We start from the raw sequence: 25,050 nt of genomic DNA on the forward strand, positions 1-25,050 counted from the left end.
GGCTGGGGGGAGGAACTCGTGGCAATGTCCGCTGGCAGGTGGGGCAGGCTTGGCAGAAGCGCTTCACCTCGGCCTCCAGGCCGGGCCAGTGGAAGCGATCTCGGATCCGTTGGATGGTGTTCTGAGCCCCGAGGTGGCCTGCCATGGGGTGTGCGTGGGCGATCTCCATCACTGCCTCGGTCTTGCTGCGGGGCACGACGAGCAGGTTTTTTTCCTCCCCCCTTCGCTGAGCGACACAGTAGAGCAGGCCTTGTTCAATTCTGAAGTGGGGCGTTGGGTGCGGCGCGGGCTGTAGGTCCTTCCCCTCCGCGACCCGTACCTGAGCCCAGCAGTGCTTCAGACGGTCGTCCTCGTGCTGCTCGCGGGCGAACGCCCCGGCCCCCGAGACCTGCTGGAAGAGATCATAGAATAGGTTAGCAGCTTGGGGGGTGGACTCACCGTCTCGGGGGCTGTCCGAAGCCAGCAGCACAGGACGCCGTCTGGGTCTCCGCGCGGTCCGGCGCTTTGGGCGGCTCCCGGGCTGGCTGACAGGCTGAGTGGCGGCGGTGAGGAGACGGTCGAACCCCGGCCAGTCCCTTCCGAGCAACACGGGGACCGGCAGATCCTTGACGATCCCGACTTCGATGGCCCAGGTGCCCGGGGCGGCCTCGATGGACACGCGACGTGCGGGGACTTCTCGGGTATCGCCGTGCACACACACAATGGGGACGGAGGTCTTCGAATCTCCTCGCGGCGGCAGGATTGCCGCCTGTACGAGGCTGATGGCGCTGCCGGAGTCCAGGAGAGCCAGGAAGGGACGGCCGTTAATCTTCACCTCCGCCCGCGGCGCGTTCTCTGTGTGCACGGCGCAGCCTGCCAGCCATGCTCGTCCAGGGGATCGCGGGGCTTCGGTGGGCATGGGCTCGTCCGGAGGCCCGGGAACCGCCGGCCTGCCTACTGGTCGCGAGGTACCCTCCGGCGTGCGTCGCTCCTGGACCACCCTTCAGGGAAAAGGCGACGCTCGCTCCCCGACCTCCCGGTGGAAGGTGGCATCCGCCAGCTCAATAGCCTCGACCAGCTCATCCTTGGTGGTGGGCTTCCGCATCCCCACGGCTTGACGGAGGTGGCGCGGGAGCGCGCGCAGGAGGCGGTCAATGACGACGCGCTCCGCTACCTGGATGGCGGTGGAACCCTCGGCCAGCAACCAGTGTTGTGCCAGACGGGAGAGATCCGCGGCTTGGAGTCTGGGTGGGCGCCGTGGGTCATAGGACCAGTCATGGAAGAGTTGTGCAGCGCTGATCGCGGATAGCCCGACACGGCCCAGGATCTCTTTCTTTAGCACCGCATACGAAGTGCTTTGCGCAGGGGGAAGCGCGAAGTACGCCCGCTGCGCATCCCCGGTCAACAGCGGGGCGACGATGCGAGCCCACTCATCCTCTGGCCACGCCTCGCGGGAAGCGATGGTCTCAAACATCTCCAGGTATATGGCGACATCGTCGTGCTCGGTCATCCGTGGCATGAGTTGGGTTGCTTGGGCGCGAGGGTCAGGCAGCGGAGCGCGTTGGGCAGCGGCCGCCCGCAGTGTGAGCAGCTCCCGCTCGGTAGCGTCTTGTCGAGAGGCCATATGCTCCATAATTTGCTGCTGGCGGATGCTCACCTCGGTGAGGTGTTTCAACAGTTCCTCCATCGTTGCAGGGAGGAGCGCCACCTGGGGAAACAGAAGGAAAAAACCAATAAGTGTGGGGAAAAAATAAATCCAGGGAAAAAGTCTCGGGGAAACGGGAACCACTCCACGTGAACCTGATGTCGGTACTTCTTCACACTCTTGCCCGCATTCTCCACCAGTGTGACGGGGTGAAGAAGTACACGACACAGGAGGGCAGGTGAATTTCCCCGAAGGGTGGATTTATTGACAAAAGTGAAAGTGAAAGTGCTTTGAGTGCGGTGCTCCGTGCTCGGGGTGGTCTCTCTTGCGTCCTCGGTGCTCGCGGTGATCTGGATCCGTGCTCAGAGTGAGTGCTGGCCGTCACACGCTGCTCTCTGGAGGGAGAATGGAGACAACAGTTAGCCGAGTCTTCTGGAGACATCTCTCACCTCTTTGGGCGGCGGGCAGGCTTATAAAGCCGCCCGCTGATGAGTTGCAGCTGTGACGGCTCAGCCTGTGATGAGCGGGTGCAGGTGTTCCCGCCTTGTTTCCAGGGCGACGCTGATGAGCGCTCGGGACACTTGTCACAGTACTTACTGTGTTCAAATTGTATTGAAAAACACCTTTGCTGATTTTGACATGGGATAAGGGTAGAGTTAGGGTCAGGTGTGGGTCAGTTTAAGGGTAGGGTTAGGTGTAAGGAAAGTGCCAACTGTGTAATTACAAATGTAACTACAGCAATTAATTACAGACGTAATTACATGCAGGTATTTTAAAAAATGTAAGTACAATGTAAAAACATGTATGTACACAATAAGTGCATTGCATCAAATGATTAATTCAAAGGTTATTACATAGTAGTTAAGGCCACCTAATATAAAGTGGGTCCTTTCTTTCTTCTGTTGAACACAAAAGAAGATATTTGGAAGAATGTTTGTAACCAAGCAGACAGAACAACTATTCACTACCATAGTAGGGGAAAAAATACTATGGTAGTTAATGGTTGTTCTTTACCCGTTGCTTGATCAGGCCATGTCCAGACTAATGTTTTCGTTTGAGAACGCATCTTTTCCTCTCGGTTTTGGCCTTCCATCCACACAGAGATGGGGTTTTTATGGCAACGAAAATGTAGCTTTTTAACAAAAACGCACTCCAAAGCGGATAAATTTCAAGGTCAATCAATTACAAACAACGCTTAATTTTGTTCAGTCTGTGGTGTAAAAGGTCGCATTAGCAATTAAAGAAAAAACACTTAAGCAGAACATGTTCAGGTCAAAGAGGGGGAATAATTTTAGTCCCAGATTGTTATACATTTTACTGGCAGTCTACTGTATGATTTTTTGGGGGGTATAATATGTCATTGTTTACTTTATTTTGCTATCCTCACTTACATAAATTAACTATAGTGTACTACACACACACACACACACACACACATATGCGCAAGTTTTTCCATCTCATATTCATATTTTAGTAAGCAATATTTTTTTATATTGTTTTTGTTGTAATAATAATATCTCTAGTACCAAAATGTGAGTGACTACTGAAAATACAGTTAAAAGTATAACCCAGCAATGTTATTTGGCATTCACACTAAAACCAGCAACAATGACTCCAAATTCTTTCTTTTATAAATAGTTAAATACCGGTTCCCTCCCATTCTCTGATAAAGCTTTTTGATTTCACTAAAAAGTGAATGCCAAAACTGTCATCCTTATATAGCAGCACTCCTCCCCCTCCACACAGACATACACACACACACACACCCTCCAGATGTCCTCTTCAGGAATGTCATCAGAGTTAGACATGATAGGAGAGCAGCTTTAGCTGCCGTCTTCTGTTTTGGTTTGAGTTAATCAGAGGGAGGATGTTCTGCTCAGTGCTTTGTTTCTGGTGCAAAGGTGTTTTTTTTTTACAAGGTCATCTCTGTGTTTTACAAATGTGAACAGCTTGGCTTTCCCCCGTTTCACACACCTGTGAGGTTTTTGCCTTTACTCCTCCCATCAGGCAAATTACTTCCTGTAATTACTTCCAAACAGAATTGAACCATTGTGAACCTAAACTAGTGTTAGGGAAAAGGCTCGAAATTGCTTAGAATTTTAATTTTAATTTTTAAAACTCTCATTGTAACTCAAGCATCCTTTCACTCCACTTTTCCACAGACACATCTGTGCATTACCAGGTGGAAGGCAGTCGGCAGGCCATCAGGGTGACAATGTTCCTGGACAACTGTCATTTTAGTGAGCTGCCAACAAGACTGCAAAACGGAGGCTCTTTGAAACTTCAATCAGTCCTCTTCACTAGAGGTGGGAACAGACAAAAGGAGCAAGATAAAGGGCTAGTTCTATTCTAAATGTGTTTCATTTGTAATTTACAGTTCCAAAACCTAGTTTGCTGCCTACAGAGGCTGTATTTTAAGGCGCCATAGGCTTTAGGTTGTCATCGTAATTATGCTGCCTCTTATGATAGGCATCATTGCACGTTTCTTTCAAAGAAAACACCCATCCCATAAATCATTGGTTTAAGAATAAATCAAGGCAAGTGAAATGTCGGTATATATTTTAATTAACCCCCCTCAAAAAATTGTGTAATGAAGAGTGCTATTTTAGTATCATTGATAACGTTTTATAGTCTTAATTAACAGTTTGAATTTGTCTTATATAGAAAGTTTTAGTAATTTTATGTTTTTCCTTGTATGTCTATATAGTTTTTGTTCAAGTGCTTTAAGTTAAACTAAAAGAAAATGAAATGATTCCTTGACTAGATGAAAAAACAACATCCATTTTAGTAACAGATTTAATTAACGATAACTGTAATGTCAGTGAGTTTTTCTGCAATTGTATCATGCAACATGCAACAACGGACAACTCTATTTAAAACAATTAAGTTTCCTGTGGAAAGTTCTATTTGTGTGGCGTGCAAATGAGCACTGTTCCAAACTGAGGTCCGGATGCTGCTTAAAATGATGCAATATAAGAAATCATACATTTATGTCTCAAATATGAATATAGCCCTGTCTTGAAACTTTTTGAAAACTAGACTTTTAAGGGCAATCCTTTCTCCAGCGAGAGTGTTGGATATGTATCAGCCCAGAATCACTCGTGCTCATATTGTACTCATCTAGAGCTAATTAAAGTCACTCTATTTCCTTTATGAGTCTTTGGTCTCCATCTAGAGGAACTTAGAGAGCATTACAGCACGAGGGAAAACATGAAGTTCATCTGCATTTTCTTTCCTTTACTAGGGCTAGAAAAGCCAGAGGGTGTGTTGTCTCAGGACTTTGTTTCCATGGAAGAGTTTCAGCAGCGGACAAATGCTCTGTCACTGGAGAAGGTCAAAAGTTATTACCGCAAACTCAGGTAAAGATACCAAGTGACTGACCTTACCTATCTTAAAGAGTTAACCATTGTATTATTTCAGTAAATAAATGTTTGACTGGCAAAAAAGTGCTTTAAAAGTTGTTATATGTGCTTATGTAATGTTTTTTTTTTTTCAGGGCTTTTTATCTGGAGAAATCTAATTCAGACTCTAATTCCACTGCTATGAAAATAGACCAGGTTGGTTGAGAGATGATATACTTGTGCATAACCCTTCAACAGTTTGGTCAGTAAGAAATGTATATTTTGCAGCAGCAAAGATGCATTAAATTGATCAAAAATGACAGTTAAGGTATTTACATTGTTACAAAATATTTCTGATTCAAATAAATATGTTTTTCTTTAAACGTTCTATTCATTAATGAATCCTGAAAAAAAATATCGAGCAACTGTTTTGAACATTTTATAATAGTAATGTTTCTTGAGCAGCAAATCAACTGAAGACTGGATTAATGATGCTGAAAATTCAGCTTTTCCATCATAGGAATGAATTTATTTTTAAATTATATTCAAATTGAAAACAGTTATTTTAAATCATAATAGTATTTCAAAATATTCCTGCTTTTACTGTATTTTAGATTAAATAAAGGCAGCCTTGATGAGCATAAGAGACCATTAAAAAACATAAAGAAATCTTATGGACCCCAAACATTATTTTTTTAATATATGTTAGTGCACTGGAATTCCTGTACAGATCAACGAGAACAGAATTAAAATGCAGAGAGCAATGCATATAATGTTTTGATTAAAGCTGTTTAAAATCAAAAGGTTTAAATCTGTTTCGCTGAATCTTTCTCCAGCTCCTCCGTCCACTTAACACCTTGGATGACCTCTGCCGGCTCATGCAGTCATATATGAATGTAAAACCGGGCTCTGCAGGTCAGCCCTCTGGTGTCAGTGTTCTGCTGGTGTCCTCTGAGCTCTGCAGCCGGCTTGGGGCCTGTCACATCACAATGTGTGCCACCGGGATGCAGAGGTATCTGCAGTAAAATGTTCATGTTGCTCTAGATCAGATGGCAGGTTAAATTGAGTGCTAGATCAAAATGCATCTTTAAGCCTCTTACTTCTGAAGTGGAGCCACAGTCAAGTTTCTGCTACACATTGAATTTTATTTTGAGTTTAATTTATTTCTTGCTCAAATGTGCATCTAATCCAGGTGATTTGTATCCTAGGTTACCGCTACACTGAGGTAAATCTATAACAGATTTTCGAACACGTCTGAATAAGTTTTTTTAATCCTGTTTAGGTGTACTCTGACTGTGTCATTGGAGCAGGCCATTACTCTAGCCAGAAACCACGGCCTCATGCCCCGCTGCCTAATGCAGACCATGGACATCATGCGTAAACAGGTACAGATTATGACGCATAATTCAAATGTTCACCTAATGCCATTAAAACATTATGTGGTTGGTAGAAAATGTTGTCTATTTAGAAAATAGCTGGGACCATATAATCCACATCAGCTGCCGAATGTACCACTCCAGACTAATTCTGTTCCTTAAAGGGATAGTTCACCCAAAAATTAATATTAGCCCATGGTTTACTTACCTTCAAGTCATCGTGGGTGTACATGGCATTTTTCTTTCAGACGAATACAATCAAAGTTATGTTAAAAATGTCCTGGCTAATCCAAGCTTTATAATGGCGGTAAATGGTTGTTTCTGTTTTGAATTCAATAAAAGTGCATGTATCCATCATATAACTGCTCCACACAACTCCAGGGGTTAATAAATACCTTCTGACAGTGTTTGTGTAAGAAAAATATCCATATTTAAAACGTTACACACTGTAATCTCTAACTTCCGCTTACTGTTGCTCATGTTCACGAGAGTGTATGACGTAGGACGCAGACGGTAAGTTCCGGTGACGAAAGTGCAAAACAAAGCTTGGTTCTTGCAAGAACTGAAAACAGGTCAGCAGTTTACAGTATATTTATATATTACAAAACGTTTCAGCTAACGATTAGTGATGTTAAATTATGCAGTTATGACAACTTTTTGAAATGGGAAGCTGATCGCACAATAATGGATCAAGATGGTGCAGAGACCTGAGATTTAAATATACAGTGATAGGAACATGCTAATGCTAATGCTTCAAAAAAATATACAATAAACACACTGCACAGATTCTGTATTTCACCTGCATATTCTCACCGGAGCGTCCTACATCAGTGGTTCCCAAACCCGTCCTGGAGACCCCTACCAGTGCACATTTTGCATGTCTCCCTCATCTAACACACCTGATTCAATTTATTAGCTCATAAGTAGAAACTGCAAGACTTAAATTAGGTGTGTCTAATAAGGGAGACATACAAACTGTGCAGTGGTTAGGGGTCCCCGGGAAAGGTTTGGGAACCACTGTCCTACATCATATGCTTGAGCGTCTTTCATGAACACGCGTACAACATTTTACGGAAGTTAGAGATTACAGTTTGTAAAGTTTTAAATATGGATATTTTTTCTTCACGGACGCATCGATTAGCTTCAGAAGGCCTTTATTAACCCCCCGGAGCCGTGTGGAGCACTTTTATGATGGATCGATAGACTGACAGTTTCATATACATTGCTAAAGGTTTTGAGAGAATAACTCCAAAACTGGCACTTGCTGTTCTGTGGGCTTTAGACTACCATTAAAAAGTAAAATAATAATAAAAACCATAGCAGATACAATGAATGCATACACACCTTCAGTGATTGACCTCTGACTAACGTGTCAATGTGTAGGCAAGTAGTCTAAAGTCTAAACAAGGTTTGTAATTGGACATTTGTGCAACAAAAAATAGTAAGACACACTAAGAAACAGTTCAGCTATTCTGACAGACAATAATAAGTCTATTTATTCACAGGGCACTAGAGTGGAGATTTCTGCCAAAAATCTCAGAGTAATGGACCAGATGCCACCTTTTGCCCCCAGGTATTACTGACTCTTGCTATTTAAAGACCTCACTAACATTAAAAATGTAAAAGTATTATTCCCGCTTTGGCTTTGGAGTTGAATGAAACTTCTACAGTAACTAAACCCTATTTAATCCTCATCACAGGCTCTTCAGGTTGTGTTTACCCCCCTCTGATGGAGATCTTTGAATGAGGTGATGTCCATCTCTCAGGCCTTCTAGATGCTGGGAGATATCAAGACTGGCTTATCATTTTGAGACCATGTCTCAGTGCATCTCAAACTCCCGCCCCAGCCTCATCCAGAGAGGTCCGGCCTGACGTCCACACGATGATGAATGAGAAAAGTCCGGCCACCTTTTATCTCCTGCTCTGGCAGCTGAGAGAGAAAAAAAATCGCTAATGCTAGCGATGCTAATCTTGGCTAGCAGTGTCTGCCCACATTGCTTTATTGTTTGGTCTCCTAATGGATCTGGACTGGCATGTGAATGGCTAATTCTAGGCTGTATTATCTCTTCCTTCGCCATTGACTGCAATCTTGAGTCAGAAAGCAGGGTGGTTTGGTCTGGACGGCGACGTTAAGTTCAGATATGTGGTGATTATGTGCAATTACTGTAGCTTAGCATGAGTGTGTCTGCACTATGTCATGAGAAGTGGTGCCCTCAGAGAGCTGTTGTGTTTCTCTCACTTGTATCAGGTATTACGAAAGTACTGAAATCATTCCAGCCTACATGGACCAGTTTCAAAAATCTTGATTCTTATCGGTTGTCATGTTTAAATGAGTTTGATTCTGTTTAACAAAACAGTTTTATTGTGATGTTCAACGACGCATTTAAAGGATGAGGGTATTGGCTTCTCAAACAATACAAAAACATAGACCTGCATACAAAATACAATATTGTTGATATTGAAGATGCTATTGATCAACTCTGCTCGTCCCTGGCATTTAGCACTTTTTAAGCATGAATCAATGCTATGTTACAGTGCGTGACAGTTCCGGTGAGCTGCTTTATGCGGCTGTTTGGACAAGCACAATTTAAAAAAAAGCTTGTGTTCTTCAGTGTTTGTTAAACATAATGTATATTGTAAAAGAAACGCAAAGGGATCATTTGAAGAATTAATAGATATAGTATGATTTATTGTTTTGTATTTAGGTAAAAAAAAAATATATATATATATATGTATCAGAGGGATAAGCATATGCTTTTTGGGAACAGCAGTGCTATAATTTAAAGAGTATTAATAATGTTAAATCAAATATAATATTGTACATCTTTCATTTTGTATACTTAGTGTATATTTGGATAGGATACTTTATTGTGCTTTTACACCATGTGTTCAGTATTTAAATTTCTAACTGCGGCTGTGTGGTCAGTAACCGAGTAGGTTTGGATTAGTTTGGACTAGTTAAGCTAGTGTGTGACAGGCTTTTGTAACATGCAAAGTCTACATGTTGTTTTTAGATATATATTGATATGTTACATTCAGTGATCCTGACAGTTGGCATTATTTGCTCAAATTTTGGCAATTTTATATAAATAAACAGATTGGAGTAAATAAAGTCACTTTAATGACAATAATGCAACAAAATCATCATGTAATCTTATTCCGGCATTCATGATGTTTTTATTGTAGCTCATCATAACACGTCACTGTCTGTTTCATGCATGGAAGTAAGTCGTCGCAACTTAATACCACATTGATGTTTTACATGTATTGATGATAAAATATTTTAGAAAAATAATACTTGAATTTATGCTAATAAATATTTTTTTCATGTATATCCAAATTGAAGGCTAGTGCTGGTAAAATGCACATGTATTATTAATTGGATTTTAACATTTTATGTGGTCCTCGAAGCAAACTGGAAAGTGTTTTTAATCCACATAATCTGTGCAGTGTGTTTATTGTATATGTTTTGAAGGTCCTCATTGTTGCTCGTTACTGTGCTTTATAATGTCCACATGAAACTTATCATTTCTGTATGATAAACCTAAATCTAGTAAAACCCAAAGAAGTAGCATTAGCATTAGCATGTTCCTACTGTATATTAAAATCTCAGGTTTCTGCACCATCTTGATCCATTATTGTTCGATTTAGCTTCCCATTTCAAAAGTCGTCATGACTGCATAATTTAACATCACTAATCGTCAGCTGAAATGTATGCATGCATTGAAATATTTTAATATATAAATATACTGTAGACCTGTTTTCAGTACTATTTTAAGTTTATATTGCCATTTTTTTAACTTTCACTTGCCTCAATTTCAAGTGTACTTTCAGCTCAAAGAGCAGAAAATATTCAATGGTGCTAGCAAATCAAGCCTTTCTTTGGGGCCTTAGTTTGTTAGTCTTTACATTCTGTTTGTTTTTGTTTTTTCATTGTTTTGTTTATTTCAAAATAATTTTCTTGATCTTGCATATTCTGATTGTTCCCATTAATAAGAACAGTTTAATCAAAACCTCACTGGTGGAGTGAAGGAGTAGATCTAATCTGCATCTGCAAGTATTTAACTTATAGTTTATGTAAATGACTGTGAAGTCTCTGTGTCCTCGTGCTTTCCTGAATTATGGCTCTTACATTTTTCCTGCTGGTAATATGAGCATATGTCCAGGTGTTTTTAACTCAAGCATTGTACAAAGTTCTCCTTTCTGAGGTAATGTAATATTAGCCATATATATTATATATTTTGACTCTCCATAAGTAGAATTGAGGTAAAACTGAGGACCTGGGGTAAATCCAGGGTCCCAGACCATCAGAATTGTCTCGGATGTAAAATTGTCTTGTAACCTACCCAAAAAGCTCAATGCAGCCCTAATAACATTTTTTAGCGCCCTTCAGTCTGACTGGAGTAAACAATTACACCTCTTAATGAAGCTCTGTTAGGTTTGTCTTTATGATGTATTTAATGCATTGCTAATATCAAACAAAATAAAAGAGTATCTGTTTATAAATGACTTCTGACCTGTCATTGTTAGAGATTACCAGTACAGAACAAGTTACATTATGAATAAGTGGCTGTGGAGAGATGTGTGTGTGTGTATATACAGTCTTGTTCAAAATAATAGCAGTACAATGTGACTAACCAGAATAATCAAGGTTTTTCATATATTTTTTTATTGCTACGTGGCAAACAAGTTACCAGTAGGTTCAGTAGATTCTCAGAAAACAAATGAGACCCAGCATTCATGATATGCACGCTCTTAAGGCTGTGCAATTGGGCAATTAGTTGAATTAGTTGAAAGGGGTGTGTTCAAAAAAATAGCAGTGTGGCATTCAATCACTGAGGTCATCAATTTTGTGAAGAAACAGGTGTGAATCAGGTGGCCCCTATTTAAGGATGAAGCCAACACTTGTTGAACATGCATTTGAAAGCTGAGGAAAATGGGTCGTTCAAGACATTGTTCAGAAGAACAGCGTACTTTGATTAAAAAGTTGATTAGAGAGGGGAAAACCTATAAAGAGGTGCAAAAAATGATAGGCTGTTCAGCTAAAATGATCTCCAATGCCTTAAAATGGAGAGCAAAACCAGAGAGACGTGGAAGAAAACGGAAGACAACCATCAAAATGGATAGAAGAATAACCAGAATGGCAAAGGCTCAGCCAATGATCACCTCCAGGATGATCAAAGACAGTCTGGAGTTACCTGTAAGTACTGTGACAGTTAGAAGACGTCTGTGTGAAGCTAATCTATTTTCAAGAATCCCCCGCAAAGTCCCTCTGTTAAAAAAAAGGCATGTGCAGAAGAGGTTACAATTTGCCAAAGAACACATCAACTGGCCTAAAGAGAAATGGAGGAACATTTTGTGGACTGATGAGAGTAAAATTGTTCTTTTTGGGTCCAAGGGCCACAGGCAGTTTGTGAGACGACCCCCAAACTCTGAATTCAAGCCACAGTACACAGTGAAGACAGTGAAGCATGGAGGTGCAAGCATCATGATATGGGCATGTTTCTCCTACTATGGTGTTGGGCCTATTTATCGCATACCAGGGATCATGGATCAGTTTGCATATGTTAAAATACTTGAAGAGGCCATGTTGCCCTATGCTGAAGAGGACATGCCCTTGAAACGGTTGTTTCAACAAGACGATGACCCAAAACACACTAGTAAACGGGCAAAGTCTTGGTTCCAAACCAACAAAATTAATGTTATGGAGTGGCCAGCCCAATCTCCAGACCTTAATCCAATTGAGAACTTGTGGGGTGATATCAAAAATGCTGTTTCTGAAGCAAAACCAAGAAATGTGAATGAATTGTGGAATGTTGTTAAAGAATCATGGAGTGGAATAACAGCTGAGAGGTGCCACAAGTTGGTTGACTCCATGCCACACAGATGTCAAGCAGTTTTAAAAAACTGTGGTCATACAACTAAATATTAGTTTAGTGATTCACAGGATTGCTAAATCCCAGAGAAAAAAAATGTTTGTACAAAATAGGTTTGAGTTTGTACAGTCAAAGGTAGACACTGCTATTTTTTTGAACGCACCCCTTTCAACTAATTGCCCAATTGCACAGCCTTAAGAGCGTGCATATCATGAATGCTGGGTCTTGTTTGTTTTCTGACAATCTACTGAACCTACTGGTAACTTGTTTGCCACGTAGTAATAAAAAATATACTAAAAACCTTGATTATTCTGGTTAGTCACATTGTACTGCTATTATTTTGAACAAGACTGTATATATATATATATATATATATATATATATATATATATATATATATATATATATATATATATATATATATATATATATATATATAGACACTCGAGATTATCTTGTTTTATAAAGCTTTATAGTTTTGCTTCAGGTAAACGTCACTGCTGTCACAACCGTTCTGCTGTTTGGAGGCTGCAAAGTTCTCTTTCCTTCCTTGAATCATTTAGCTAGCTTACTAATTATACTTGCAACAATTTGTTACATCAGCCTTTCATCCAGATTTGGACTGCTGAAACATTAAATACAGAGGCTCGTGCAAGAAGCCGGAAGGCGTAAAGATAAAGGACTACCCATTGCAGTTTCGCCTTAGCGTTTCAATTGGCTTTTAGTACGAGACCACCGCACTACAGAACACACCCCGCTTCGACAATGTCTGCCCACGACTACTTTATACATTCGTTTGGATCTGTCAAACTGTAATAATGGTGAAAAAATCGGCCAACGGTGAAGTTTTTCACCCTCCGTCAGGGGAGAAGAAACAGAAAGTCGGCTTTGTGGGACTGGACCCCGGGGCTACGGAGACGAGCCGAGACGGGGCACTTCTCATCGCCGGTTCCGACAACACAAAACGGGGCAGCATCCTGTGCAGACCGAGGTCCAGGGGGAGCATCGCTCACAAAAGAAACGCTCGTTATCGCAGACTGCAAAATTTCCTTTACAATGCGCTGGAACGACCCCGCGGCTGGGCGTTCATTTACCACGCTTATGTGTGAGTATCTGTGCTCCGTGATTCGCGTTACTGCGTGGCGTGGGAATCACCCACCTTACCGACAGAGATGCTGCTGTGCTGCACCGCCCAGAATGCTGAAAGTTTGAGATGTTGTCGGCCTCTGCCTGTCTGTAGCTTTTGTCGCAGAGCGTCAGTCAAACAGTGCGAAAATATGTAAAAGTTTTGTCTGTATGTCAAAGATTAATTCAGAATCGGCAGCCAAATGAGCTTTTCACAGCTGTGCATTTTTTATAACCTGGGACGTTGGGAAGTGTTCACAGACTATTAATGATGCATACAGACTCATAGCAGTGCACACAGTATCACAGGCAGCGGTTTCAGCACCGGTCAGCTCCTGCGCCGCGTCAGTGCGCTCGTGTTTGCTCTACACAACACCGGCAACACATGATGCATGCCAAGGGGAAACCGTGCCAGCTGATCAAACGGGGCTGTCGCTCGCTGGAGTGTAGGAACGATCTGGAAAGTGAGGGGACACATTTTAAAACCTCACCTATCAGTCGGGCTAATGAATATTAAGGTGACGTAGCCATTCGCGTGGCTGAAAGCCTGACCCCGACATAGATCAGCTGACGCGTTTTTAAAAGTTGTTCAAAAGTAGTAACAACCGGATAGAGGAATAATGTTCTATATCGAGACTTGATTTAAAAGTTTAGATGTGCCTACGTTTTTTTATACATGGCGTGGCGGTCGCTAGACCATGAAAAATTGCACATAGGCTACACTCAAAGTCGAAATAGTTTAGCATTAGGAGACGCAAAATGATAAGAAACTTTTTTTGTCTGCTGTTAAAACGAGTGCAATTTTGCTCGTTTGGGTCGGTACGAATCTGTCTGAATCGGTTCGTGATTCAGTCTGAATTCTCCAATCATTCGACCAGCTCACCCACACAGGCCAGGCCAGCAGTAGGCTACAGAAAAAGGAGCTTAAGTGGATATTTACCTAAAAACAATTGAAACCAACGTATAGCCTACCTAAAAGTATACACTAAAGTATTTAGCTTGCGTTGATGACAACCAGGTAAATACATACATTATTGAATATAGCTAATGAGGCCTACAATTAGGCTACGTTTATGGCCTACACGTAGCTTACCGTATGCTGTACAAAACACGTGAATGTATAGTTGGGTAGATATGCGGAACGTAAATTACTTCTTCCCTGATAACAATTTTTGATAGTAAGTTAGTTTCTGGTTCCACAGACATCCTAACGTTATCTGGTTAGCCAGGAAAGTTTCTTTACGTAAATAGAACGTTCCCTGTTGGTTTGGAGAAAGTTCACTAACCTTCCCAGAACGTCGCCAGAACTGTTTACTGGGTTACTTAGAAAATATGGCAGCTAGGCCTACGACTGGTGAAAAACTCCTCCTGTCCTGACCACGACTAGCATTTCTGTAGAAACACGAGTAAAGTAGGGCTCTCTCTTTAGGTATATAAAGAAACTACTATGAATCCTCATGAGGCATTCTTTTATTCTGCACTGTCCTGTATTGTATTTTCTCCTTCATTATCCTGCTGAGCTAATCAAAAAAAATCCTCACGGATTGAAGTTTCTGTTGTAATTGGAACCTGTCCTAAAGGATTCTAATGGAAATGAATAGAGAACCAAATTAGATCCAATTGGATAAACTGAATTTCCCCCTTTATTTTGTTTTATTTTTTCATAACATTTTTGAACTCTTTTGGATATTGTATAATCTTTATTAATAACCCCAAGTAATGTCTCTCTGTTGATTTATACCATTAAATGTGAGTTTGAAAGATTTTAACAGAAGTTTTAGAGAGTCTCAATTTCCTTTTTAATGTCCTAGTGGCCCATGCTGTTATTTATAAATTATAATCATAATAGTTCTGATGGTAATTGTTTGTTGTAAAAGAACTTGTGTTTATTTTGTGTAACGTTAGAATTTACTAGGAGATTACCATTAATATTGTATACAATTGGTTACAACTCCAATAGGAATCCCTAGAGAGATTTGATTGATCCACACAACCTCAAGGCAAGGCGCAGTATCACTTCTTATCTAGCCTTTTAGAAACGCATAGAGCTTCTACAGTGCTCCAATTACCTCAAATGTTTTAAGATCCATTTATTTTGTATGAAGCCTATATAAACCAATCTGTCATAATGCAGCATCATATCCACAGACTCTTATCATGGATGCTAGAGCATGAGCTGAGTGACTGTACAAGTCTTTGTCTGCTCTGCTGGTCATGCAACCCTCACAGAAGATTCCCAATTCAGCCATGAGAGACATGAATGTGAGTTCTGAAGATACATTATTTATAGTCACCTCTCTTATTTTACTCTGTCTAGTGCACACACATACAAGCGCGCGCACACACAAACACACGCACTGAGTGGAGTGCAGTGTGCTGACTTTGGCCTCTTACTTTAAGTGTTTTTTTCTTCTCTCTCTCTTTCACGAGCTTTAAATGCAGAGATAGCACTTTGCATGCTGTACAGACTCAGCTAAGCCTTTATTTCTCAGGCTTAAGGAAAAGGGTACAAGGAGATACTTAGAAGTGGTGAATGCCAGTGTCTTCGGCGAGTCGCAGTATTTGTTACAATAAGTATTATATAATTATTAATCATTTTGCTGATGATAGTTATTGGTAGCGAATGCAATTAGAAGTTTAAGAATAAAGTATTCTAATATACTGCATAATACTATATGTGCAACCATAAAAACGTGGAGTTAGTACAATTAATATGATAGTACGATAAACAAATTATTTATTTTATTCAGGAAGGATTAGGGTGTGTTAAACTTGATGAAAAGGAACAGTAGATGTTAAAAAATATTTATTTTGTCAAATAGGAATAAATTAACTTTCTATTCATCAAAATCTTTCTGAAAACAAAGTGTATCAGTTTTCACATCTGTGACTGAAGCCTTGCTGTTGAAAATTCATATTTGTCATTATTATAATTAAAAAAAGCCCTTAAGTATTCAGCCTTTATAAATTTAAGCATATTTCTTTACTTGAGAAAATTTGCCATATTCTGTATTGATACACCCCTAATTGATCGATATCAAATCTAATTGAATTGAATCAAATTACAAGCTTGTGAATCAAAGTCAAATTGAGCAATTTTATTTCCTGATACTTTACTCACCCCCATCTCATCCAAGATGTTCATGTCTTAATTTCTTAAAGGAACTAAATGTAAGAAATGCATTTCAATTAATCATAAAATGGCCCTGATATGCCACTAGACATTAAAGGGTTAGTTCACCCAAAAATGAAATTGATGTCATTAATGACTCACCCTAATGTCGTTCCACACCCGCAAGACCTCCGTTCATCTTCGGAACACAGTTTAAGATATTTTATATTTAGTCCGAGAGCGTATCCAAGTGTATGCACACTATACTGTCCATGTCCAGAAAGGGAATAAAAACATCATCAAAGTAGTCCATATGTGACATCAGTTAGTTACATTTTGGTCCAAAAATCACAAAACTACGACTTTATTCAACATTGTCTTCTCTTGCCTGTTTGTTTTCATCCTCAAACAAAGATTCAAACGTTTATGAATCAGCTTATCGATTCATGATTCGGATTGCGTGTCAAACTGCTGAAATCCCGTGACATTGGCATTGACATTGAATCATGAATCAATAAATATATTAAAGTTAGTGTGGTGTGGCAAGCAGCGGGGCGAGGGACCGCGAGAGCGGGCCGGTGATTAACGTTCACGAGTGCCAGCTGCGTGGCACACCGGTCTCGTCTCGCGGCCATGTGACGGGAGCATATAAGGAGGAGCAAGGACAGCGGAAGACGAGAGTTCTCTCGTGAACGTTAATCACCGGCCCGCTCTCGCGGTCCCTCGCCCCGCTGCTTGCCACACCACAGTTAGTTAAATATATATGTAGATAAGACCCTATTCCTCATCTGGGACCATGCAGAGCCCTTTGACGCCCTTCGAAGCCCTTTTGAAACTGCATTGATTTGGACCATCTACCCTTTTGTTGCAATTGAAATGCATTATGTGAAGAAAAATCTTGTAATGTTTTCCTCAAAAATTTAATTTCTTTTCGACTAAAAAAAGACGTGAACATTTTGGATGAGATGGGGGTGAGTAAAGTATCAGGATTTTTTAATTTTGACGTGAACTAATCCTTTAATGTCACCAACTAATAACAGTTATGCAGTCTGCATTGTATGTCCTTGGTTCAGTATGGGTTTGGTAGTCTAGTTTTGGGAGCATTGTGCTAATGGGATGAATAAGTAAAATCGATTACGCTATTACCTTATTCACTGCTGACTCAAACCATGTGCCCTTGCTGTCTCTCTGTTTGACAGGCCCGTATGGTCTATTCCGCCTTACAATTTCCAGATTAGTCCTTGGCCGATGCCAGCATCAAGAGCAATGACCAGTCTGACAAAGAGAGACGGCTTCATGATTTGTTTTATTGTATATTTAACGTATCTTTATATGTTCCTTACATTTATGTATCACAGTATTACAGTCCGTATTGTTGCTGAGGTAAATTCAGTGTTATCAATCTTATAATTGATGCCTTTGTAGTCAGTCTAACCTAGTTCGCACAAAATGTTCTGGCAATACTTACAAAGCCCCTCATCTGAAGGCAGTACATCTAGATCTTAGAGATTTAAAAAGGCAAAGACCAGTAATTCATATAGAAGTCATCAGCCTTAGTGAAGTACAAATGGGAGCGTTCATTTGGCTGCGCATAAAAACCCATGGTTTGTCAAGGTGATTTCTGTACAAGTACATATTAAATTATCATCTGGAGCCCCCTATAAAGTCCAAACTGTAAGAGAATGGCAGGAGGAAGGTTTTTATAATGTGATATGTTCCTGAATCCTGATGTCACGGTTTCTGTACAACTCAGCATCTTTTTTTTGTCCATGCTTAAAGATTAGATATCCTTTCCTTTGACTTTCTAATCCTCTGTGTCCCACCTTTATTAATTCATTTATTCACCTCATTCCCTTTAGGACTAGTCTGTTGTACTGATCTCCTTCTGTTTGATTGTTTCAAATTAGCAGATTAATTTCTATTAGGGCGTTTCATTTTAATACCAGAGGCAAGAAGTAGCCTAGCGGAGAGCATGTATTTTATACCTGACACCTGTACAATTACTCAACAGCAACTCTCCTCTGTTTCTCTGTTTGAAATACATTCTAATAGATTGAAAGTATATAGCATGCTGGTACTCTTTCTTTATATTCATGTTTGCTTATGAAAAGGTCTGGAACCCTGCCTAATTTACTCTCACTGGGCTTCAGTCCAAAAAGGCAAATTTGTACCAACTCAGGCCAGGGCCTACGATTAAACAATGTGTGACGTTCTCCACTGAAATGAAAAAAGTAAAGCTTTGTTAAAAGATTTGATTTGAAACAAATGCCACCTAAAATGTCCTTAAATTAATGTGAACAATACAATATATACACAACCTTTTTAAATATTTGGGGTCTGTGTACGTGTTTTTTTTTTTTGTTGACTTAAAGGGATAGTTCACCCAAAAATTAAAATGTGATGTGTATCTGCTTACCCCCAGTGCATCCTAGATGGTGTCTTTGTTTCTTCTGTAGAACACAAATTAGGATTTTTAACTTCAACCATTACAGTCTACCAGTCATAATGCATGTGAATGGGTAACAATTCTATGAGAGTAAAAAAACAAACATGTTTAGATATAAATAACATGCACAAAAACCCTGCTGCTCGTGACGACACATTGATCTCTTAAGAAACGAACCAGACGAGTCTCATCTAGTGTACCCATCCGCTATTACTTCCGTCTGGTAAGGTAAATCTGGCGCTATCATATATATACAGTCCCTGACAAAAGTCTTGTCGCTTATGTACAAATTGACCTAAAGTGCCGCTGAAATATATTTCTAATCAAGATTTTTTTTTACAAGAAATGGCTCATTTTAATCCGACCAGCTTTTGTGATAATGTTTCAGTGAAAAACTAAACTTTCAAAAAGTATTCTAATATTCACAGCTTTGTAAAGCCCATTGAGTAAATTTTTGCAAAGACATAAGTGTTGTCACCTTGTCATATGAGCTTCACCTGTGACTAATAATGGATCAATTAGGTCTCAAGTGTGTATAAAAAGAACCCCAGTACACTAGACCTTCACATAACTGCAACTAGACCTCTGCAAACATGCCTAAGATTCACCCTGAGATTAACGTTTTGATTATCAAGAGGCTGAAGACCAGATCCACTGCTGATGTGGCAGACACCTTCAATGTGTCTCAGCGTCAAGTACAGAGGATAAAAAAAAGATTTGAAGAGACTGGAGACGTTTTTGACAAGCCCAGGTCAGGCAGACCCCGCAAGACAACTGCTCGAGAGGACCATTTGTTGGCTCGAAAATCCAAGGCCAGCCCATTTTCCACTGCAGCAGAGCTCCACGAGACCTGGTCACCTGAAGTCCCTGTGTCAACCAGAACAGTTTGTCGGATTCTGTCTCGAAATGGCCTCCATGGTCGAATCAGTGCCCAGAAACCAGCACTAAACAAAAGACAATTGAAAAACCGTGTGGCATTTGCCAAGGCCCACAGCCTGCTAAAAGGATGGACGCAGGAAAAGTGGCAGAAGGTGGATTTTTCAGATGAATCTTCTGTTGAATTACACCACAGTTGCCGCAAATATTGCAGGAGACCTACTGGTGCCCGAATGGATCCGAGATTCACCCAGAAAACAGTGAAGTTTGGTGGCGGAAAAATCATGGTCTGGGGTTACATCCAGTATGGGGGTGTGCGAGAGATCTGCAGGGTGGAAGGCAACATCAATAGTCTAAAATACCAAGAAATCTTAGCTACCTCTTATATTCCCAACCATAAAAGAGGCCAAATTCTGCAGCAGGACGGTGCTCCATCGCATACTTCCATCTCCACATCAAAGTTCCTCAAGGCGAAGAAGATCAAGATGCTCCAGGATTGGCCAGCCCAGTCACCAGACAGGAACATCATTGAGCATATGTGGGGTAGGATGAAAGAGGACGCATGGAAGACGAAACCAAAGAATATTGATGAACTCTGGGAGGCATGCAAGACTGCTTTCTTAGCTATTCCTGATGACTTCATCAATAAATTGTATGAATCCTTGCCAAACCGCATGGATGCAGTCCTTCAAGCTCATGGAAGTCATACAAGATATTAAATTTGGATCTCACAGCACCACAACTTAATTTGCTGACATATTTTTGTATTTGCAGTAAATTTGTTCAATTTCTGTATAGGCAACAAAACTTTTGTCTTGCCAAAATTTGACCTTTCTGTCTTGATTAAATGATAAATATTTTTTCTGTGAAAATTATTAATTTCAGTGCATTAAACATCATTTGGGAGGGTTTTAGCTTTTCATATGAGCTATTTCTAACACCAATTGATTAATTAAAAGTCAGGTTAATATCAGGTATTTCTAGAAAATAGATAAGCGACAAGACTTTTGTCAGGGACTGTATATATATATATATATTCCTCATTAGTGCCTGTGCAGATCGGCCGAATGAGGAATCTACATTGTATATCTATATGAACGCGCCAGTTTGACCTTACCAAACGGAAGTAATGACGGATGGGAACACTAGATGAGATTCATCTAGATATGAGGAAAAAAAACAAACAAAACATAAATACAGAAGAAACCGATTGCTTTGTGTCTTAAGACGTCAATGTGTCGTCACGAGCAGCAGGGTTTGTTGTCTAAGCATGTTTTTTTACTCTCATAGAATTGTTACTCATTCACATGCATTATGACTGGCAGACTGCAACGGTTGAAGTTAAAAATCTTAATTTCTGTTTAACTGAAGAAACAAACACACCTGCATCTCGGATGTACTGGGATCCGGATAAACATCACATTTTCATTTTAGGGTGAACTGTCCCTTTAAGTCTCTTATGCACATGAAGGCAGCATTTATTTGAATATTATTACAGTTTAAATAGCTGTTTGAAATGTTGATATATTTTAAAATGTAATTTATTCCTGTGGTAGCGAATAGAATTTTCAGGAGCCATTCTGTCTTTCTGCTGATTTGCTGCTCAAGAAACAATTATAATTTGTATCAGTGTTGAAAACCACTCCCTAATAGTTTTGTGGAAATCAGGATTCTTTGATGAACAGACGTTATATATAGGAAGACAGTGCATTCCGATTACTTATGAATGGGAGAAAGTGCAATGCCCAATATGGCTAATAAACCCCGCCTTCTAAATGAAAGAGCCAGTCGTTGATTAGTAAAGTAATCATGCAGTGCTCTGACTGAGACATGCCTTTAGGACTGCACATACGCATTAACATTAGACAAATGCCTTTTTTTGTTGTCATGGTTGCGTTTAGAAACAAAATGCATAAGACAGTTGTTGGGTTTTATTGGTGATTTCAAATATGAAATTTAATCTTGGCAAACAGGTTTAGAGAATTTGATATTTCCCCCATGCAAAGAGATAAGAGCTGCATTTGGCCGAGAGGCAAATTAATTTAGTATTATCACAAATAAAACAAAACTAAATTCATACACGAATGGTCGAGTGCATAGTGTGTAAGTGCATAAGTGTATAGTGTGACATTTGGGACACAGCTCTTGTCTTTTAAGGTGAAAATAGCGAAATAATAATTTTTCATAATATTTGATAGTGAAAAAATGTAACTGACCCAAAAGGATAGAATTTGGATTTACTGCAAGTGCTATTGAGTTATTCGACATCTGCTGAAGAACTTTCCATTTTAAACACCTTTAGTGGAACTGCAAATCATAAACACATCTTTTGTCTCAATATATAGTCAGTTTCAGTGATTCTCACTAGCTACTTCTGCAGTATTTAAAAAAAAATCTGTTTTAGATCAAATAATCTAGTAATAAATCTGCATGCAGTACATATGGTGAGAGCTCATGATTCAGGAAGCTTCTACAGAACCAGGGTTTAGGAAACTAGTGTAGGTTTCTGTTGCTATTTAGTTTTTAGGGAGAAAATGCAACCCTAAAACCCTCAACACTGACTTCTTCATCTGGATTTGTTTTTCATTGATTGGGTTATGCTTGAGATTCCCTGACATTTAACTTTATTACACAGTGCCACATCTCACAGATCACTCTTGGTTGTTGTTTTCGAGGTCTCCAGGTACCTTTGGATGTCAATTCAGTTTAATATCTATTTCAGGCGCACCCAAAGTTTGTCTGTCATTATTTTTTCTCTCGCTGTACATGGGTGTGAGGCCCAGTGAGGTTTTATGCTAATGAGACTATTCAGCTATTTTAGTCTCACTTCACTTCACTCCTCTCTCTCTCTCTCTCTCTCTCTCTCTCTCTCTCTCTCTCTCTCTCTCTCTCTCTCTCTCTCTTCAGGGATTTATCTCTGAGTTTAACGACAGTGTCAGGAACTCTCCAAGGATTCTTGCCTCTCTCAAGCCAGTATTTTTCCTCATAGATCACAAAGCCAACGTTAGGCCCAAGAGGGCCCAATACCAATTAAATGGCTAAACTCGGTGTCCTTCATTAATATGCATCTACTGCTCTGTCTAAAACAAAGTAATATCGATGAATAACTTCTACTGAAAGCTGAATCAGTGGGAGCTTATTCAGACACTTTGGTATCTCATGTGAAAGTAAATCCCAGCATTCCATTAAATCATTGGTATGATTTACCACTTTCCTGTCTTGCAGGTTTCTGCTGGTGTTTTCCTGCCTGGTTCTGTCAGTGTTTGCGACGATCAAAGAATACAAGAAAAGCTCTGAGAGTGCCTTGTACATCCTGGTTTGTATCTGTTACTCTTTTAACATGGTTTACAGGACGAAGCAGATTCACGGTAGTGATGCTCTCTAGGTTTTTATATCAAAACACTTCAGACCTGTGTATGCACATTGTAGATGCTGTAGCTGTCAGTAGATCTCGTTCCACATTCTAACAGACAGCTAGGATGTTATCCAGTGCTGATGTGGATTGCTGTGAACATGACACTGTATAGATCTGTTTGTGTCAGTGTAACATTAGCCATCAACCACTCACATAATGCTCTTTTAACATAAAGAAGCTTGGGCATGTATTTTCTGATGCATAACTATTATACTTATTGGGCTATTATACTTATATGGTTATATTATATTATACTAATTATGTTATGTATATTATTTTATTATTAAGTTTTAAAATTCCCTGTCATTATTATATTATAGCATCTATATTATTCTCCATTATAATAAAATGTAAATATTATAACAGTAAAAATACATAAGTCAACAAGTTGATAAAGTGTTTGCTGTCTGTCTAGGAAATTGTGACAATCGTGGTGTTTGGTGTGGAATATATTGTGCGTATCTGGGCAGCCGGGTGCTGCTGTCGCTACAGAGGATGGAGAGGAAGGCTGAGATTTGCACGGAAACCCTTCTGTATCATCGGTTAGTAAATCATCTTTGTGTTTTTTTTTTGTCTGTTCTGATTTTTTTCTCTAATGCTTGTTTCTCTCTCTCGCTAACTCTCGCTTTTCTTTACGCTCGAGACAATTGAGCCTCAAGTCTTTGAGGTAGTAAATGAGCAAGCATCATCCTTGTGAGCAGTGTTGGGTGTAATATATTACTAAGTTATTAATTACTGTAATTTAGTTTTCCTTTAAAAGTACAGTAACAGTAACTTCTGATGTAAGTGCATTAAAGGGGGGGTGAAACACTCAGTTTCAGTCAATCTCATGTCAATCTTGAGTATCTGAGTAGTATTGCATCCTTCATATCTCCGAAAAATCTTTAGTTTTATTATATTTATAAAAGAAAGATAGGCTATACCGAGTCTTTCCGGAAAAAAACGAGCCCCTGGAGGCGTATCGAGTAGGCGGAGCTAAAGAATGACGAGCGCGCAAAGCGGTGACGTCCTCAAGCGTGGAGAAACCCATGGCTATCGAGCTCAGCTAGTAGATATATGATCCAGGATCATTCGGAGGCTGAAATAAATTGAACAGGAGAAACAGCAACAGCAGGACGTCCGTCTCTGTGGTATGTACTGTATTTAGTGGCCTGTCAACATTTGTGTGTCTTTACTCGCAGTTTATGAGGACATGATTCGGTTTATGGACTATTGTATTTGGCTAAACCTTAGCAGTAGCAAGCAAAACGGTTTTGCACGTCAGACTAGTGTAACGTTATACATAGAACAACAATAGAGTCCGTTAGCGCATTTGAATGACGAAGCACGCGATCGTGTCGTTTACTGATGTTTACTCACGCGTCGGTAGCCAACAGCATTTGAGACATTTGAAGCCGTTTTACTCACCGCCTGCTTCCAAAGCAGGACCGAGCCTTTATTGCTGGGACCGCTCCGTCAAAAACACTCTTCTTTGGTATGATTTGGTAAAGTTCTGACAGCAGTGAATGGTGGAGATCCACTTTTGCGACGCGACTGAAGCGATGTTGTGAAGCTTCCCGTCATTTCTGCGTTCAAATCGGTTCAAATGCAGCGCTGCCTTCCCGGAATGCTGTACTGAAGCGTTGAAGTCGCTTGATGTCACCCATAGTTGTTTATGGGCGTGCATGCGCTCTAGTCACATGCGTGCACACCCTACCGGGAGAAGAGCCCGTACGGCCCATACAAGGACCTTCCACTCTATTAATGTCAAGCCGACCCATACTCGAAAAAACTCTCAGAAACTTGTGAGAAACCGGAAGGAGTATTTTTAACACAGAAATACTCCATCAAACGTCCAACATTAGTTTTTGAAACTTTGT

General features: G+C 40.3%; 2 protein-coding genes across 11 annotated transcripts in view; both read left to right on the plus strand.

The window, feature by feature from the left end:
- prex1 (phosphatidylinositol-3,4,5-trisphosphate-dependent Rac exchange factor 1) overlaps window positions 1–10,839 on the plus strand; it is an 88,956-nt gene extending 78,117 nt beyond the window's left edge. The window contains exons 34-40 of the mRNA XM_067413729.1: window positions 3,787–3,930; window positions 4,869–4,983; window positions 5,121–5,181; window positions 5,802–5,977; window positions 6,248–6,350; window positions 7,847–7,914; window positions 8,042–10,839. Of these exons, the coding sequence (XP_067269830.1) occupies window positions 3,787–3,930; window positions 4,869–4,983; window positions 5,121–5,181; window positions 5,802–5,977; window positions 6,248–6,350; window positions 7,847–7,914; window positions 8,042–8,084 (710 nt within the window). The 3' untranslated portion in view covers window positions 8,085–10,839. The remainder of the gene's footprint in view (window positions 1–3,786; window positions 3,931–4,868; window positions 4,984–5,120; window positions 5,182–5,801; window positions 5,978–6,247; window positions 6,351–7,846; window positions 7,915–8,041) is intronic.
- Window positions 10,840–12,739: 1,900 nt separating this feature from the next.
- kcnq2a (potassium voltage-gated channel, KQT-like subfamily, member 2a) overlaps window positions 12,740–25,050 on the plus strand; it is a 33,275-nt gene continuing 20,964 nt past the window's right edge. For 9 of the 10 annotated variants that reach the window (XM_067413730.1, XM_067413733.1, XM_067413731.1 and 6 more), the window contains exons 1-3: window positions 12,740–13,322; window positions 23,002–23,092; window positions 23,607–23,733. In XM_067413730.1, the coding sequence (XP_067269831.1) occupies window positions 13,036–13,322; window positions 23,002–23,092; window positions 23,607–23,733 (505 nt within the window). In that variant the 5' untranslated portion in view covers window positions 12,740–13,035. Of the gene's footprint in view, window positions 13,323–15,490; window positions 15,605–23,001; window positions 23,093–23,606; window positions 23,734–25,050 lie in introns of all 10 variants that reach the window. The other variant, XM_067413740.1, reaches the window with a different exon arrangement.

Source organism: Pseudorasbora parva, chromosome 13 (assembly GCF_024679245.1).
Source record: "Pseudorasbora parva isolate DD20220531a chromosome 13, ASM2467924v1, whole genome shotgun sequence".
NCBI lineage: Eukaryota > Metazoa > Chordata > Actinopteri > Cypriniformes > Gobionidae > Pseudorasbora > Pseudorasbora parva.